The sequence below is a fragment of the Hyposmocoma kahamanoa genome, unplaced genomic scaffold (genome assembly GCF_003589595.1).
Source record: "Hyposmocoma kahamanoa isolate Upper Pololo Valley unplaced genomic scaffold, ASM358959v1 226, whole genome shotgun sequence".
NCBI lineage: Eukaryota > Metazoa > Arthropoda > Insecta > Lepidoptera > Cosmopterigidae > Hyposmocoma > Hyposmocoma kahamanoa.
Genome location: NW_020653745.1, coordinates 2,049,361 through 2,069,356, shown reverse-complemented (window position 1 = coordinate 2,069,356; position 19,996 = coordinate 2,049,361). Strand labels below are relative to the sequence as shown.

The window sequence follows — 19,996 nt, the reverse complement described above, 5'->3', positions numbered from 1 at the left end:
CACGGCAAACTCCTACTGTAACAGACGTTCCTAAATAATATACGAATATTTTTACAAGATATAATAAAGCCATTCATTTTAAGAAGCTTACTATAGATAGGAAACGAGTGGACAAAGGAGAAGATAAGAGGCTCATCACAGCGACCATACACACACTACAATAAGAAAAGTACGTAATAATAAAATCTATTAAAATTACTTTGTTTTCAATTATTTTTGCGCATTTTCATGAAAAAAAAAATAAATAAAACAACCTGAGTCTTGATAGTCACGCTGTGAATTCGGAACTAGTCTACTGTCAATTGTTAGTTTCGCTAAGGAGCATATAGATGGCGCTGTTATAATTTTACGAAATAAACATCCCGTATTTTTATTTAACGAAAAATTCTTTACTATGTGTTAATAAATAAAAAATAAGAAAAATATTGAAGACATATATGTAAATAAATAAGTTCAACTTAACTTTTAATCGTTACAAACATTGACTTACAATTATATGGACGTCGGGTCCGCGCTAAAAAGTGTCCGAACTTATAGGGCGTTAAAATCGTATACAGAGCGTCATTCACGCTTTAGTCTTCGTTTGTTCGACTGACAGCGAAGCAAGCAAAATTAGACAGTACTACGATGACATTACAATTTAAATCTAACGTTTTAGCTTTTTCATATTCCTTTACATGTCACTACGTTTAAATAGGTTGACCTGGGACATTTTTTTCATGGTTTTTGTATTAGACCCATCGTCCATTTATTTGTAAGTCAATGGTTACAAATGAATATTAAGGCAATAAAACTGACATTAATATTATTTCCATTGCATCCGTGTAACTATTTTATGATTTCTAAATTTGAGAGCAATGTTACTTTAATGTTAAAGTCGCGTCTTATTACGATCTGAGTGAATGAATAGTCACAAAGCTGCCAATAAGACATCATCGTTTTAACATTACAATAAGCTTAATTTAAGCGCTTTATGGTTCGAAAAGTCAATGTAAGGTTAAAGCAATATTGTTTTAAGAGGTTGTGGTAGGCCCCCTGAGCAAGGTGGCCGGCAGTGGCTGGGTGCGGGCGGCACAATACCGGGAAAGTTGGCGTGCTCTAGGGGAGGCTTATGTCAGGCAGTGGATGCGTGTAAGCTGATGATGACGAAACACGTTCCCTTAAACAACCTATTCACTACCTACATGGCAATCCGCTGCGCAGGCAGGAAACTTATCACACATGGAGTCTCGACGGACGCATTGCAGGATTGCAATTTCATAATCCTGCATTACGCTGCGGACTGCAATGCAGGATAATGAATGTCCTGTTTTAGCCACACAAAACTTAACTTTTCGAAAAAAACTTAGAAGTACAGTTTTTACAAAGATTAATTTTATTTTAAGTATATTAAGAAGAAAATACAAAGAAAGAAATAGTGATGAAGAAAGTTAGAGCTGTATTTCTTATTTTAAACCAAATTACAAAAGTGCTTACCCTGAAAATTCCAATAATTACGAATTCAAAGTTTTTCTTCAAAGTAACAATAATGTGATTTAAGTGAAAGTGAAAACGTAAATATTGGCTTCCGCCGCTTAATAGACAAGAGAACTAAGTTATTTAAGAGAAAGTGAAAACATAATGTTGTAGAACCACAATGGAAAATATTTAATGAGGATCCTGATAATTAAACGAAGACAAGGCTCAAAGAACTTGTATCCAAGTCAAAACTCTTCATAAAAAAAAGAACTTAACTTTTCGGGTAACGTAGACTTTCCATCCTCTAAGACGAAATTCGTCGGGTAACGAAATGTAATTTTCGACTCAAGAGCCCTGGCAACACCATTCACTTGTCAAACAAAAGTCAAAAATAAAAATTGTCGAAACATTGGAAACACATTCGCGCTCGCGAAATAAACAATTTGGGGGTTGATTCGCAATCTTAGTTGGTGGTAGCAAGTGTCTCCGCTTTGATAATAGTTATTCGGGGTTATTTTGTGCTTTGATCGCTGTTGTTGTTTTTGTATATACAGTGAGTTCGCTGTGATCGTCGTTGTGTAAGTACTATAAAATAAACTCGAACCGACTGAACCTCCTGATCCTGGTGGTGGGTGTGTTTTAAATAATTGGTCCCCTCAACCATTGACACGATTAGCAAACGATTCCCAATCTCGGAAAGGACCCTCAATAATGACAGGGTTGGTTCAGTCCACTCATTCTATCCAAATCACTTTCACACATCCCTTCCCAGACTTCGGATTGTCAAGTTATCATACTCTAACTTAGCTATTGTTCTTTTTATCATTCGTATTAAAAAAAATACAGCTGCTTAAAAGCAAAACCTAGTAAAGGATAAATTTTAGAAAATAATTTTTGAATAGAATGCTACATCTCCCATAGTAAGTACTCACCTAACTACAGTGACAACCGCTTCAAAATTATCAAAATTTTCCAGACATTTCGAAACCTCTAAACCTAATAAGGCACACCTAGTCAGATTTGTGACCAGTCAACAATCTTGTAAGCCACTTTATTGGTTTTAAAGTAGTTAATGCATGTTATGACCTATTTGAATTGGCAATTAATAGATAATAAACTTCATTGATTACTTTAATAGAACATTAATAGTTTAATTATTCAAACATAATCAAGTTTTATTCTAAATGTTGTAATACAATAACTAAAACCAAATACCTAGCATATGCATTTGTGCTTGATTCTGGCTGCTAAAGTCCAATCTATTGTGCCAGAAAAGTACACAAACCGTGTTAGTTAAAATTCTAAAGTAATCACTCAATAAATGGAGTAAATAAAACTTTCATGTACATTTTTAAGATTTCGACTTGACATGTCATCACTTTTTCAGCAATTTTCATTTGAATGACATATAATGGTATTTGAAAAATGTTAGTTCGTAATCTAAGTACAGAGTACTAAAAAACTGACCTCAAAAGTATGTGGAATTACATCTATTTGCCAAGTTTTATTCAAATTGGTTACCGGAAAGTGCAAACTCGAATTCATCCCCTAGTTCGCCACTATATGGGACTTGACATAGGAGATAATGAAAATCGGTTCTCACTACTCAAAGTATGTTGAGAGAAAAACACCTTGAATTGGAGAATAGCAAAATCAACCATTAAAATAATTGCTCCTTATAATAAAATTTGCGCACTATTTATCAAAATGAATCTTCATGCGTGAACAGCCATCCTTAGAGGAATGTTTTCTTCAAATTTAAATGGGACCACTCCTGAGGTACCCTCTTTCCAACAAAAAAGAATCATCAAAATTGGTTTACAAATACCGGAGTTATTGCGTAACATACATATAAAAATACTTACAGTTGAATTGAGAACCTTCTATACCTTGAGAACCTATATTTCCCAAATATAGATTTGTGAATAGTCTATGGTTGCATGAGGCTGTATGAAAATAACTCATTTGGTACATCAATCAAAATGTTTGTAATCGATGAATGAATTGAAAATTTATCGCAATCAAACGAATATCTAAGTGTAAGGATTTGAAGGAGGATTTAAAATTAAATTACAGAAATTTTAAATTTGCTTTTTTATGGATTATGTAAGAAATAATTTCCAATACATTAACACTTATAATAAATATTTATAAATAAATTAATACTTAATCCAACTAATTCAATTAAACAAATCAATTCATTCAATTAATTAATCGATTCGTAGTTGGCAGTACATGGCCATTGCTAAACTGTCTATGGTCGGGTCAACGATCTGTTTGTTTACTTTTCTGGCATATTGGTTTGACACAGACTATAATAGAAATATTCAAAGTTGGTTAGGGGTATGTTGGTATTGGTCATCTTAAAGATATGTCTCCTGGTGTAGACAGAATCCTATAGTCATTTATTGTTATTATTATTATTAGGGTGACTTCATTCTGGGCATATGTAGCCCCTCATCACTGCGACCATCAGTTGATCTATTGTGATCACGACTAATTACAGTTGAGCCAAGGGCGACAGCATTGAAGAACTGAAGGACTGTCCTGGCTCTGACAGATTTAGTGTCCTCTGGTTGTGGCATGTGCCTTCCCAGTATGGAGCTTCATACGCCCATCAAGGGGTAACATTGGGTGAGAAGATGAGCAGGAGTTTAATCCGCCTTGTGGTAGAATCTACACTCTCTATTCTCTCTCTGCCCAATATTTGACATGTGCTTTGAACAAGCCACAATGTCCTGTTAAGACTCTAGTGAGCATTCTGATGCCATTCCTGTCTAATGACAGAGCGTCTCTACAGTGTTTGGCACTGTAGTCAGCTATCAGGTCTTTTGAATGCTCAAGACCCTTACTCTGTAGCCACACTTCTCGGAAGACGTGTGTGCTCTCGTTCAGCAGAGTGAGCTTTGCCAGGCTTCTTCTTAAAAATAAAACTCCTGCACAGTCCTTCTGTTAGAGATGTCAAGGTTTCGCTGGCTTGGATACCCAGTCATATTGGTATCCGGGAACGAGACAGTAGGTCTTGCGCCAAGGATGCGACCCGCACTGGTTGTCTTTCACTACACAGGTGTTTTGCTCATGACCTAACTTCCTTAGCTAGGGATTGTTACATTTGGACTGACTATGCCAACGTTCAAATGGCATTCCAGTGTAACCTTTGTTTTTTGAGTTTCGCGAAGCGCGTAAAGCGGTCATTTCAGCTATCTGCAGGCTGAGATTAGACCATTCTTATTGCCTAGTGTTCCTTAACAAAATTCGTGTCAGAGACAGCTTTTTGTACGAATGCGGTTTGGTTGAGGGTACCCTAGATCACATTTTCTTGAATGACCTGAGTTGACTTCCTTCTTCCTCCTTATTTTCATCGTCCCTCCCTTTATTAATATTTTGTATGATTATGTGCTCTAATAATACTCGGATAATGCTTTAGTTTCTTGTTTTTCCATGATTGTTTCTTTACCTCAGGTATGATCTCCACCGCAGCGGTCCGCCGAAGAGTTTATTCTAAAAATAAATACCTTGCTGCTGCCTAATTGTTGGCGTTATCGATCAGTATTCATCGACAACAAATATCGAAACTGACACTGGACAAGCCTAGAGCCGCCAAAAGAAAAAACAATTTACGACAACAAATCAACATATTTTGCGTCTTCATTTTCAATAACAGACCCATGATATATTTGAAATAATATAAAAGCAGTGTCGGTGATATTTTCCCGACGTTTGTTGTGATGTTTTAGAGAAATTATTGTGTGATTTGATAATGGCATCGGGGTCTAAAAATGACATAGTTAATAGATTACTTAATGTTCGGCTGGAGGAAGGAGCTGGCGGAGATGAGTTGCCCCCGCAGAACATGCTGCCTTCGAACCAGCACGCGAGGCAACTAGGCCACGCAGTTGACGATGAAACGGGGCAATCTGTGGAGCCTGTGCCATCCTCATCAGCTATAGAAAATCTCCAGCCAACGAACAACACAGGAGGACGATTACACAACTGGCAAGCGACAAAAACAACAGTGAAAGAGCGTCTATCATTCTTATTCAACAACGAAATCCTATGCGACGTTCATTTCATAGTAGGCAAAGAACAGAATCAACAAGTAATCCCTGCTCATAAGTTTGTACTATCCGTTGGTAGTGCGGTCTTTGACGCTATGTTCAACGGCGTTTTAGCTACTAAATCCGACGAGGTAGAGCTGCCTGATGTTGAACCAGCTGCATTCTTACATTTACTGAAGTTCCTTTATTCTGATGAAGTTAGAATCGGTCCAGAGAGTGTAATGACTACTTTGTACACTGCCAAGAAGTACGCTGTAGCAGCTTTAGAGGAGCATTGTGTCGACTTCCTGAAGAGTAACTTGGGCACAGACAACGCGTTCCTTCTTTTGACACAAGCGCGGTTGTTTGACGAGCCGCAACTTGCTGCATTATGTTTAGAGATGATTGACAAGAACACTGCAGACGCGCTAAATGCCGAAGGCTTCACTGATATTGATCAGGATACTTTGAATGCTGTTTTAGAGAGGTAAGAATTTATTTTACTTGCTTTTCACGTTGTCTGAAATGTGTTTTGCTGCCAACTTCTCAGTTGTCGTCGCTTATTTTTTTGTTGAAATCTGTGTTGTAGGCTATAGAAGACGTAATAAATACTAACATGAAGTTTGCATAAAATTTTATTACTTGCACAGAACGTTTTAATATTGTAGTGTAAGCGGATTGTCTATGCTTTGTCTCGAGCACGTACACGTCACATGATTCTGAATTCGGGTCATTTGATATACAATTCGGAACCTAATTGCGTATGAAAAGATATTTCATTTACCTCGACGTTTTAAACGTGTTGCAACGTCCACGGTCTAGAAGGGACTGAAGAGGCAAGTGTCAACATCTGGCCGTGCGAGTTTTTCTAAGTACCCGCACTTGGTCTTCATTATTTATTTATGCACTAGGCTTGTCACTAGATCGATACACAACACTCTCGGCACCCGGCGACTTGTCGGGCGATACTTGATGTTGCTTACATTTGCTGATGACTGGATCTCACGATAATTAAAGCTTGAAACCGGAAACGGTTAGTAAGGCGGTCTGGTTTGCGTCCAGTCGGGTCTAAGAAATGTATGTAACTTTAAGACTACAGTTTTGTACGAAATATCAAATTCTCAATTGAGGCAATCGTTTTTCTTCTAGGCCACTACAGCTCAATTGGACGTAGTTAAGCAAAACGGATCCAATCCACAAATTTATCAAAAAAATGAATCATATGTACCAAACAGTTCCTAAAGTCTAACCTCTAAGATCAGCAAAAAAATCCGACATATAAAAATAAATAAACAACTCTGGAGTTACTTGACATTATAAATTTTGAAAATAAAACAAAAGTGAGAAACACTTTGAAACTTTCAAACTGCCATATCTCGAAAGTGACTGGATGTGCATTGAATCCTTTTTGTTTAACTATGCCCCATTACATTATAGTATATTATTTGCATGTAAAAAACAGAAATATTAAATATCAACATGGAATAGAAATTATATTCCTAATTTCAGTGACTATGGGCAAAGGACCCTCTCCGTCAAAATGAAAATCAAAAAATCATTTATTTATTTATTTATTATTATTACACTCTTCAATTTACAACTAACAAAACAAAAACAATGTGCATAAACCTATACAGATTTTTCGCACATTGTGCAGTCGTCATCTACACAATTTAAAAAATTTAAAACATGTTGAATATTATAGTATGTAATAATATAATTATTATACCTGTAATGGTACTAACTGGGTGATAAATCTGTCATAGATTTCTCATAGATGGCGCTACGACTAAAAAGTCGTTGAAAGACCAAGTACAAAGACACGACGCAAGCACATAGAAAAATTCGTGAGGTCCGTTGGTTCGTTCCGTGGCTTAGTTGGTATAGCGTCTGACACGGTATGCAAGAAGACGTCGGTTCGAATCCGACCGGATCGAAGGAATTTTTTCTGAGTGTTCGATCTTTGTTACAATAATTATAACAAATATTCTATAGGTAAAATAAATTTACGAGTACACTTACACTTGAAGACGTATTGTAATTTTTAAGTTGAATGTCACTATGTTTGACTACCACGGTATTTAATTATTTTTGTGAAATTACTCCACTAGTTTTATAATAATTATCAAATACAAAGATCAATCACACTCTATGCCAAATAAGCCACGGCACGAACTAACGGACCTCACGAATTTTTCTATGCGCTTGTTGCAGATCTTTGTTCTTTTTAACGACTTTTTTGCCGTAGCGCCATCTGTGAGAAATCTGTAAAAGCTTGATTGAAAACGTTTTTTAAGCTACTTTGCGCAAGAAATTCTAGGAGCAATGACTTACAAATAAATGGACGACGGGTCTAATACAAAAACCACGAAAAAAATGTCCCAAGTCAACCTATTCAAACGTAGTGACATGTAAAGGAATATGAAAAAGCTAAAACGTTGAATTTAAATTTGTAATGTCATCGCAGTACTGTCTAATTTTGCTTGCTTCGCTGTCAGTCGAACAAACGAAGACTAAAACGTGAATGACGCTCTGTATACGATTTTAACGCCCTATAAGTTCGGACACTTTTTAGCGCGGACCCGACGTCCATATAATTGTAAGTCAATGTCTAGGAGTATAAAATTTGAATCAAATTGTGGAATCTAGAACCATGTCGTCTTTCAATACATCTTTGTCTAACACGCCGTCTTCGTTTTTGTAATATGATTTTTCAATTAATATATGTACTTTGAATGTAAGACTTAAACTTAGGAAATGATAGTCTTATGCTGCGGAATCGTATTGTAAAAACGTATTCAATTCCCCGTAAAAGAATCGTTTGCCTTAGTCATCGAGTATATAACCACAAATAGAGACGAAATAAGGGCCATTCATCCCTGGCAATTCATCCGGCAAATGGGTCTTATATCACTTTTAAATATCAACTCTCGTTTGCACTGAAATCACAAATTAGAAAGCTGAAATAGTACAACGCCAACAACTGAGCTGTGTGTACGTCTCCGTATATTCCAAAAATATTCTGTATTTATTGTAATAAAGATAATATTTCTAACAATGGAGAGCTGTTCCATTCGGTGTTGTGGGAAAAGCAGCAAAACATCACACAAAGAACCGGAATCACATTTCATCGGTAATTAAATATGTAATTTTTCAATTTTCGTCCGTTATGGCAAAGCTCAATTTAAACTGGTTATTTGAAGTGAAGCAATTGACGACACCCGTCAATTGTTTCGAATTGGAGCTGGCCAATCGAAGCGCAGTTGTCACCGTAATGATATGGCAGAATAGTTTTCAAACAAATTAAATGACATTTCGTCTCTATTTCTGGTTATATACTAGACGACCTTTGTTAAACGATGATCGTGGTTTGGACTTAGTTCATGATTTCATTAAAATGATGAAGATTGTGGAAACAAAATATTGCTCAATCGTCCATAACATCGATCATTACCTGACAGTTTTAATCGCTTCCTAATTCCACTGCTTGCTTACAATCATTATTGTATTACTTCTTTATTAATTAATGCAAAATTATGTTAAATACTAATGATAAATAATGAAAGGAAATGGTGAAATGTTTCTTTAATGGCTTACATCAGACTTATAAAGATAAAGACTTTTTTACCGACTTAAAAAAGGACGAGGATTTTGAAAAAACAAACATAAATAAGCACGCGATTTAAATCCGGTAAAAATAGTTTCATTTACTATGTGTAACAATCGCGAAAACTTAAGAACTCGATAAGGACGAAGTTGTATTGAAATCGACTGCCGGAAAGTGCGCGGAACAGAATTCACCCCTAGTTTGCCACCCTTAGAGATGGAATATTTTCTTCGAATTTAAATGGGACGAATAGTGAGGTACCCTCTTTCCAACAAAAAATAATCATCAAAATCGGAGTTATCGCGTAACATACATACAAAAAACAGTCGAATTGAGAAACTCCTCGTTTTTTGGAAGTCGGTTAAAATTAAAAAATGTAGAAAAAGTAATAATATCACATATTATAGCTACACCTGACATCCTTCAACGTTTACGTTTCTCCGTCCCCCGTCCTGGCCTTCGCCTGCAAAACCGTAAAACATTTTCGCTCCCTATTTGTAGAACTAACCTAGGTCAACACTGTCCACTGTATCGCATGTGTTGTTCTTACAATGGTATCCGTTTTGATTTCGATATTATCTCTGGTTCTGTGGTCTCAACAAGGAACTCAATTAGAAAGTGTCTATATTGTTAACTATACGACAGACTTTGTTGAGTTTTCTTAAAATGCTTGAAATTTAGAGTTAGTGTCACTTATTTAACAATTTGTTACTTATACAGTTAGTTGCATGCTGTTTTGCATGTTGTGTTCATATCGAGTAGGATACATTCTTATCGTGTCGTTGTGTCACTATATAAATGAAATACTTGTAGTTTATATCTGAATTGTATCCAGTTTTGTGAACCGAATAAAAAAAAGAAAAATCAGCATTAAGTCATATTTATATGTTCCACTGTTTCGCAAGGTTTTCCTCAAAGGAGAACAGGCTGACCCCATGTAAGTTGCCGCAAATGCGCCTGTTTGCGAATGACTTTCGCGGTCGCGCATTCGCCCGATCTGTACGCACCCTAACATGTTTTCCTAAGAGTGTAAACCTCTGACGTGTAGGGTTCAATATGTAGTTCACTTTGACCGTTCTGAGAATTACTGCTACTAAAGTATTTCAAATGTACGTAACTCGAGCCACAGGGAATAGAACCGCCTACCTCTCAATAAAGGGCGCTCAAATTAGAGGCTTATAAAAGCGCTGCAGGTAAGGGTGCTGTTGAAATTATAGGCACATGGAATTTGTTAACTTATGTCTAAGGGTGACGGGCGCAGTGGCAGTGCACCTTAGATCTCGGCGATTTAAAGCTCTAAGTTTCACTGCATCTGTTATGGACAGGCGTGTCGCTTACCACCAGGCACAGCCACTTGATATCACCGAATACGAATGCCGAAAGAAATAAATGTAAGCCATACAAATATTCTGCCGTCCATTAACAAAAACGCGGGTAAGTGGCAAATGGTCAAATATCCGTTTTAAACAGGAAAAGATAGAGCACAAAATTATCTTTTAAAAACAGTTAAAATTAGTTAACCTGTTCGACTTATAGGAACTTATAATAAATAATAATAACGCACACACTCAACATAACCTCGCACTAGGGAAACCCTGTGTCGCGGGTGCCATTGACACACACATAGACAACCACAAATTGTGATTTGTGGTTGTCTATGTGTGTGTCCATGGCACCCAAACTCACGAGAGAAATAAATATTTATTTATATTTACAAATATTTCTCCCAGCCCGGGAATCGAACCCGGGGACCTCTGCGTGGCAGTCCGGTATGGTAATCGTTCGGCCACGAAGGCAGTTTGTTATGAGTATGTTAAAAGTTTAAAGATCTATTTAAAAAAATTTATTTTTCTACGAAAGTAAAATGTGGTGAATTATTAAAAAGTATGGAACAAAAATTGTTACTTATTATGGTGTTAGTCATATGGTCCTGTGAGGTTGTTAGTAAGTGCTTTAGAAATAACCCTGTATATTCGGGTAGTCTGTTCTAGAAAAGTGAAAGGTTAAAGACCTCATGTGACAATAAAATCAGCTTTGTAACTTTGGACATCTATTGTTTATCCAACGGCTAATTGTAATAATAAATTACCCAACACTAAAAGTGACTAAAACAATTAAAAATAATGTAATAATCCACGGAATTAATCCATGATAATGTTATGGTATTTATTAAACTGCCAAAGCAACCGCTGGTGTAAAAGGCATGAACTAATAGCCTCTGCTTGACTCGCGGCCAGTCACTTAGTGGAAAATAGCTCTAAAATGTTAAATATAAGAATTATTGCGCCTTCATTTGCAGTGTATAAATTTAGCAATGAAATTTATTATTTAGTCATTTCAACATTGTTTTGCAGTGAAGTCTATGTTTCACCAGGACCCCGATTCAGAACTCTTCGATATTTTAACCGAATCCTTGGAATGGATATCGTTCTCGAATCGAAGGGCGCTTTCCAAGCTATTCAGAATATTCCAGTTATACTTTCTATTCGGATTCGGATACGATATCCTACAGCTTTTACGGGAGTTAGTCGGTGAAATAGATTATAAGAAAAATTCAAAACTTTATATATACATTTTTAAGACTTTAAAGCATTGACTTACAATTATATGGACGTCGCTAAAACCGTCCGCGCTAAAAAGTGTCCGAACTTATAGGGCGTTAAAATCGTATACAGAGCGTAATTCACGCTTTAGTCTTCGTTTGTTCGACTGACAGCGAAGCAAGCAAAATTAGACAGTACTGCGATGACATTACAATTTAAATTCAACGTTTTAGCTTTTTCATATTCCTTTACATGTCACTACGTTTAAATAGGTTGACTTGGGACATTTTTTTCGTGGTTTTTGTAATAGACCCGTCGTCCATTTATTTGCAAGTCAATGCTTTAAAGTCCTAAAATATAGCAATGCAAAACAACACCCACACCTTATTTTTAAAAATAAGAGATTTCCATATTACATTAGAGTATTCCTACGAGAGTGCCGTCGGTATTCGGGTATTGTGAATAAAAATTAAAAGAAGCGTACTATATCAAATCGAATCGATCGACAACTTAGTAATCGACCCCCTGGTGCGATATTATTTAATAATATATAAATAATGCACACACTCAATACCCCCGCATCGTATCATGACACACACAGATAACGATAAATTACACCCAAACGCACGAGAGAAATAAATGAGACCATACAAATATTTCTCGGGACATCTGCACGGCAGACCAGCATGGCAACCGTTCGGACATGCAGGCAGACGAATAATGTAACATTGCCATAGAATAGTAATTTGTAGAGATTTACTTGTTAACTCCTAAGCTAACCTAAAACATGTCCCCCATTATAATTAAAAGTTACGAACTTCTTTTACAGAGATACTCTTAGAATCCGCGAGGCGAAGATCTTCTCAGCCGTGCTTCGCTGGTCTGAAGCGGAATGCATACGCCGCCAAATTCCGGTGACCCCTGGTAACCAACGCATGGTGTTGGGCCGGGCGTTCAACGCCATTCGGTTTCCCTTGATGTCTGTGGAAGAGTTTGCCATGGGGCCAGCACAAAGTGGGCTTTTGGACGATAGAGAAATAGTACAGCTGTTTCTTTATTTCACTGTCAATCCTAAACCCAATGTGGGGTTTCTGGATACGCCGAGATGTTGTATGACGGGGAAGGAGCTGACGGTGAATAGGTTTCCCCAGACGGAGTCCCGGTGGGGCTACAGCGGGACAACTGACAGAATACGGTTCACAGTGGATCAGAGAATCTTTGTTGTTGGCTTCGGGCTTTATGGGTCATATTTTGGGCCTACGGAGTACGAGGTTCATTTGCAGGTTAGTTTCATGCCCCGAACAGGCGGGAGTTACACTACTTAGGAAATGACACTATTTTTCCAGATTGAAATCGCGTATATTCGTTTTTTCCAAACAAACGCATCGTTTCGGGCCCTTTACAGGTCTCATGGTCACGGTTGACTGAGGTGGTACAGTCATCAACCAGTTATGTCTAATATTAATGCAAACTGCCCTATTTTTCACTACACTTATAAAAGTTATTGATTAAATACCTTATTTTTAAATTTTCCAAAGAACATACCAATTTACGCTGCATATGTTTTACTAATAATTTTATTTCAACAATATGCATTTTTAGATTAGAATAAATTAAAACATATTAATTAGTACTGCAGTTTTATGTCTGTTTGTGATTTTTTCATCAGAGGAAGTACTGGATCCCAAACTGGAGTTAGGGAGAAACCATCTTCCCTGTTGAAATAAGGATGTTTTTTAATTTCAATGGCCTCTCGCAGCGTCCTGGGTAGATAACGGACTTCTTTTGCAAGGACCTGGGGTTTGTCAAACTTAATTGCACGTGTAGGTTTATCCATGACATGCTCGCAGATTGCTAACTTGTTTACGCGATGTGACATCAGCTATATGAATAGTCCACTAACAAACTGCGTTATGTGCGTGTATAAAAAAAGCTATAAGCTAAAAAACACAAACAATTATTATTCCGAAAACGGATTTTAAATGGTGCTTTTTTAATTATTTCAAAATTGTGACAAAAAAGATGAAGAAACAAAATCACAGTGTTAAGTTTTTTACTTTATTTCCATTTAAAAATTGAACATAGAGAGTTTAGCAACAGTAATCTTAAAATAACTAGTTTTGTATACTATGATAAATATGGTTAGTTTTGTTATAGTAATAGTAACAAATACAACTTGAATCTAATTTTAATTTTCCTTTAGCCTCTTATATCCACGTCGTCAACCATCAACGTATCTTCATTATTTGTCATTTCTCCTTTTTTGGTCACATTTGATTGTACTTGCCCAATAATATGAGTATACAATTCAAGAATTTTGTTTGTAAACCAATCTTCTCGGAAATGTTTGACGATCAAGTTTTTAATAAATGAACACGAGGGACCTTTCGGATGACAAAATAATAAATACCAAACAAATTAACGGATTTTGCACAACTTTATACTCAATAGAGCAGCGTTTGCAGGTTAAAAAAAAACTAAATGGCCACTTTTGAAAGTGTAAAACTAAGGAAGATTGCGACTTTTGCAAATTTGACTCTGGTTTGTTCAGAATATACCAAGTTTTGGCTCTGTATTGTTGAAGTATTTGAAATTATTTAAAGTACTGATCCATTTCAAGCCATTCGTTAAAAATCATTAAAAACGTCACGTAGCGTAGTTGTTTGATGTTCTTTGACGCGAGTACAAATACTTCGCTTCGTTTGTTTAAATACGGAAAAGTAGTTTCATTTCTTATGTGTGGCGAAAACCTAAAAACTCGACAAGTTACACTACTTATTATACTATGTTAATAGTGTCTGTCTACGCCAATGTCTTTTTTTTATAATAAGTGCACATTTCACCTCCATCGTACCTGATGACGATATAGCATGCACACTTAAATAGTGCCTATTCACTCTCACATTTAAAAGGCTCAAATTCGTGGAGCAAGTCTGCAAGCAGGGAGTTCCGCTTCGTGCGAATCTTTGGAATATCCACAACATAGGCGTGGAACCCCTACCTACATCTAGTCAAACGATGTTGGAATCCATCGCACACTCCGTGATATATCCTTTAGAATACCGATAAGCAGGAAACTCTACGGCGGTGTTTCAAGGCTCTGCAGCTTCTACTAATTCCGAGTCACCTACTCGTATAAACCTCTTGCCACGCTTGTCGATTGAATCCAAGGTGGCCAGTTGGTATTGAGCAGAACCATCCCGTAGGTGGCAATAGTACATACATGACCGGACTTGTGCTTGGTACAGTTGAAGCAACTGTCCCGGTGTGAAGGATACCTATACAAAAAGTATATTTATATGTGCCGTAGATAATCCACCTGGCAACTAAGAAAGTTTGCGGGTCGAACACGACCACATTCTGCTGCGACGGCACCGACGACACCTTCCGGGCGATGTTCAAGGAGCCCGTCGAGATACTCCCCAACACTTCATACATCGCCAGTGCCAAACTCAAGGTCAGTAGTTATTTTTTCCAGTAGTATTATTAAACTTATTTCCCTCCGAAATTTTCACTTTTCATTCGATACAGTTGAATAAATAAATAAAATAAAATCGACTTTATCTGTCTTTTTTGAAGACGGAGTAAAATGGCAGTACATTGCGCAAAAGTGTTGCCCGCTTGCGAGCAGCTAGTGATTTTTTTATATAATATCAAGTGGCGGGACGGACGTTTTATTGTTAAATACATGATGAACTAATCATTAGAACGTCATAACATTCACAATTCAGTCATTTTTACTGACAGACTACTCTTCTTTCTTCTGGGGTTTTGATGCATCGATGTGGCAAACCTTAGAGCTCACGATTATAGGTCGTTTGGAAAATCGAGTAAACATTCTCGAGCAATTATTGTTTGATCAAACGGCATTCGAGTTGTGAACTCGAAATAAAGATAGTTGCCTGTAAGATTACCTTCTTTCATGATGATATTTGTGCGATGGCGCCAAAACTACGCAATAGGCTGCCTAATCATATGTTGAGACGAACGACAATGCCAATTTTAAAAAGCGATTAGGTATTTAATTTATTGACTAGGATAGCACATTATAAAGTCGGCGATTAGTGAATGTATTTAAGAATTGAAATTAAAATTAAGATTTGACATTTTGTAATTAAAACTAAGTATATATACTGTTAAATTAATTTTCACCTCACTATCTCGGAAAGGCTTTCTGAAATGTGCACGCAAAAGCCATTGACCTACCAATAAATGGACGTCGGGTTCGCGCTAAAAAGTGTCCGCACCTGTAGGGCGTTAAAATCGCATACAGAGCGTCAATCGCGCAATAGTCTTCGTTTGTTCGAGTGACAGCGCGGTTGTCAATCATGCAATACCAATAATAATAACTTGTAAAAATTACTGCAGTAAAGTGTGAAAACATGGTTTTGTATCATATTTTCACTAAACAAATATGTTGTGTTATCATAGTTGTCATTTAAAAGTGTTATATTGTACAGTTTTATAGTATTTAATTTATATATAACTGAATCGTAAATATAAATTACAAAAGCATACGAAATAATGAAATAGCTAACTGTCCTTTTTCTACTCATTGCATGCGCAAAAGATGGAAAGAAACCCATTACGTCAGTTTCAAAAAGCTTATATAAACTTCTTGGTCATTTTCAATTGTTCGAACTACAAGCGATTTAAATACTTAAAATAAAGAAATTGTAGACTTGCTTAGATTTTAATCCTATTTTTAAAATGATTTTTTTATTAAACGTTAGCTAACAAAATATTGTTGTACTCATTTTACGGCTTGGGATTACCTATCCGAAGTCAGAAAATACATTTGCCCGAAATAACGTAAAGCTCGAATTTTCATAATGTGTTTTTACGAAGATTACAAAACAGAAGTTAATTTTGTCTATCATCAAAATTCCTCGAAAGCGTAACGGTTTTGTTATAAATCGGAATTACGGATATTTGAGTTTACGTTTAGTTAAAATATTGGTACATTTCTTATAGTACACGCTTATTTTCACATTTGTAGTAATAATTGTATGTATGTATCTGCCCAACTCTTTATTATACCTTTAAGTGAATTTGTACAAAATTCGACATGATAATATATATATAAAAATTTATTAATATTTACGAGAAAGGCCATTATTCTTGTGTTCAAGTAATTTTCAGTCGAAGCTAAATATGGTGCATTTTGTTAAGTTTCCAGTAAAAGCTGAATATGGTGTTTTTGGGCCCTTCAATTGTTGTAAGCAAATTTAGGCAGTACTGCAATGACGTTACAATTTGAATTGAACCTCGGACATTTTTTTCGTGTCCATTTGTTGGTAGATCAATGGCAAAAGCGTCTTTTCTAAGCTAGCGTGGAAAAGGTTTTTGAAATTCGAACTTGACGATGGACTGTGGTGCACCTAACTTTTTCTTTCGATAAAAAAAAACTATATTGTTGTAGTTCAACTGTTTTCCTTTCATCTACCCTTTTCCTCCTTATAATGAGGTGAGAAAAGTTGTGTGTTTCGCTCGGCAGCAAAGTTGTTTCGCGTCTCACGCCCTGAAACCCTCGCTACGCTCAGAATTCTAATTTGAATCAATCAATTCAATCTTAGGGTGATATTCCAAAACTCTACTCATTACTCAAGTCAGGATTTGAGTATGATTCAAAGCACTAGAAATCATACTCGAGTCCTTGCCATTAGGGTCGTATTTCCAGTGCTTGACATCATACTCAAGTCTGCTCAAATCCTAACTTGAGCATTGAATAGAGTTCTGGAATACGACACTTTGACGCCTTCGTTTGCTCGGGTTCAATACAAGAACTCGCGTCAAACAACAACTTTGCGGCCTTACATAACAAATAACTAATAATTTTGTAAATTGTATGCCGTAAAATTGGCAATACGTATATACGTAATCAATAAATGGTTTCATACGAAGATATATTTAAATTTTGCCTCTCTTTAGGGCACCGACTCGTACTACGGCACGAAAGGCCTGCGACGCGTCACCGTGGATTGCAACAACGGCGAAAAAGTCGTATTCCAGTTCTCTTACGCCGCCGGCAACAACAATGGCACCTCGGTCGAGGACGGACAAATACCCACTATCATATTCTACATTTAAACGGCTATTTGGACACAGGTAAACATCTTGCTCAGACTAAATACGAGGCAATGAAGATATCCGTTAAAACGGCTCAATCGCAGAATGTCCACTTCGCAAAACATTTTTTTTAATGATACAAAGTGACGGGGCGAACAAGTCGTGCGCCTGGTGGTAAGCGACACGCCTGTTCATAACAGTTACAGTGTTTTCCAGAGCTTGAAATCGTAAAGATTTTAAGGACACTACTACACGCTACTGCTCCTGTCATCCTGAGACATATGTTGAGAAATGCACCACCACCAGCACCCTTACTTCAAAACCGATACGCAGTAAAGCTCACAATACTGCTACTAAATATGTACTGGATGCGATGCGTCTATTTCTCTTACTCATTTACTTGCTTGCTTTATATTTAAAACTATAAAACAATTTAAAACCTTGGGTATTTAGACTTTCAGAAACGATACGCAAAATATGAAAGTAGTTTCAATAAAATAACTTTTTCAATTAACATCGAATGTAAAAAAAGTCACCTTTTGTTGATTCTTTTGTTGAAACAGTGTCAACTGCTTCGAGTGAGTGGGGAAATATATATTGGGGAAAAGGGATATTTTGCGGAAGGGACATTTTGCTCAACAGACACTGCGAAAGGGACATTTTGCGAAGTGGACATTCTGCGACTGAGCCGTCGAAATTATCTGTTGAAAATTGCACTTTACATCAATGACACAATGTTCTAATTCGCGAATTCAAACAGTGACAGCTTAACTGTAGTCAGTCAACAATTAAAACCGTGCCACGTTTTATACGCGATATTTGATCGAAAGATTCTAGCTTTGAATTAATTATACTAACAATATTGCGTTGATCACCATTTTGTAATTATTATACTCCTATTCAGTTAAATCAAGATATCCGACTTGTATGCCAGATTGAAGCGACATAACCGTCTTAACTCGAAACGCAGCATGAAGTTCAGAGTAAAAATTTCAAGTTTAATCCTTGCAAAAGTCATTTGCGACATTAAATTCAGGCAGAAAATTTCGTGAAAACATTGTAATACTTGCATACGGTCGAGTGCACGTTAAATATTGACTCTTAAGATTTAAATTAAACTTTATAGCCTTTACGACAAGAACAGTCTTAAAGTGTCAAATTTGATGTGCACTTGACTTTATTTTTCAAGTAAATTGATGCACTAGTTTTATATTTTGCGTCGGCCTGTTAAAAGTTCAAAACTTTTTTGGTGATTATAAAATATAGGACTATCACATGTTACTAAAATATAAATCACCAAATCTCTTACTAGTTTAGGTGATTCAGATAACTGATTAATATTGAATTTTGTAAGCTGTGATTTCGTTTCTTTTTGACAATGATTACAATTTAAATTCACCAGTCCAATTAGGGTGTTTCCACACTAGTGAAACACTGTCGGCTTGAGCCGGTCAGAAAATAACTTTACATCTATGCAATAAAGGCGAAAATAACGTTGCGTTTTTCTCATCCCGTCGGACCACCGACACGAAACACACGTCTTTTTCGCTCGTTCATTTACACAAACAAGAATAAACTGTAATCTTTCTCAAAACGAATAACTAAAGGTACTAAAAGTACTAAAAGTACCAGGTCGTACAATATCCATGAAGTTGGTGCCAAAATTTGAAAACAACACTTTGCAATTCAAAGCTAGAGTGAATAGGTTTTTAGACAAACGAGAGTGTAGCCTATTTTATATAAAAAAAGAAATTTTTCGTTCAAAAGTACAGAGTAAACTTGTTTATTTTTTACATCGGCATCATAGACACCCTTGTACAGTACCAGAAAGTATATATTACACATCGAGCTTTAGAAAAAGACGATCGACTGATTTCGGTGTTTTAGAGCTTTGTCACTGTCACTCATGACGAGGGGCGGTTGAAAAGTAATCTAATTAAGTATCAAATAATTGACAACCACTTTTAATTATGAAATGTACATCGGAAATACATTTATTATATTTGTTACAAAGGGTCAGTAAACGTTAGAAAGAATTTGTTAAAAAATAAGTTGTTGGTCATTTTTAAATATTATGCTTTTCTCTTCCGCCATTTTGTCCATGCAAAACGAAATATATGACACCTATACAAAAGAGTGTCACCAATTTTGAAAAAAGAATAAACAACAAATGCGTCACGAAGTGACCAGAATTATTTTTGAATTGTAAATAATAATCAAAAGAGACTACTTTTATCGCATCGTGCGAGACGCAAACGGCGCTCTAGAAACCCGAAGGTAGC

General features: G+C 36.3%; 1 protein-coding gene across 2 annotated transcripts; it reads left to right on the top strand.

Annotated features, from left to right (window-relative positions):
- Positions 1 to 1,885: 1,885 nt before the first annotated feature.
- On the top strand, positions 1,886 to 19,307 carry LOC113228320 (BTB/POZ domain-containing protein 2-like). 2 transcript variants are annotated; one of them, XR_003310295.1, is made up of 6 exons: positions 1,886 to 2,036; positions 4,921 to 5,982; positions 12,475 to 12,928; positions 14,956 to 15,102; positions 17,577 to 17,795; positions 18,403 to 19,307. XR_003310295.1 is itself a non-coding variant. In XM_026461581.1 (6 exons), the coding sequence occupies exons 2-5, from the start codon at positions 5,219 to 5,221 to the stop codon at positions 17,733 to 17,735; spliced, it is 1,524 nt and encodes a 507-aa protein (XP_026317366.1). In that variant the 5' UTR covers positions 1,886 to 2,036; positions 4,921 to 5,218; the 3' UTR covers positions 17,736 to 17,753; positions 18,619 to 19,307. The 2 variants fall into 2 exon arrangements, 1 of the variants encoding a protein (XP_026317366.1); XM_026461581.1 differs by having other exon boundaries at positions 17,577 to 17,753; positions 18,619 to 19,307.
- The last annotated feature ends 689 nt before the right edge of the window (positions 19,308 to 19,996 follow it).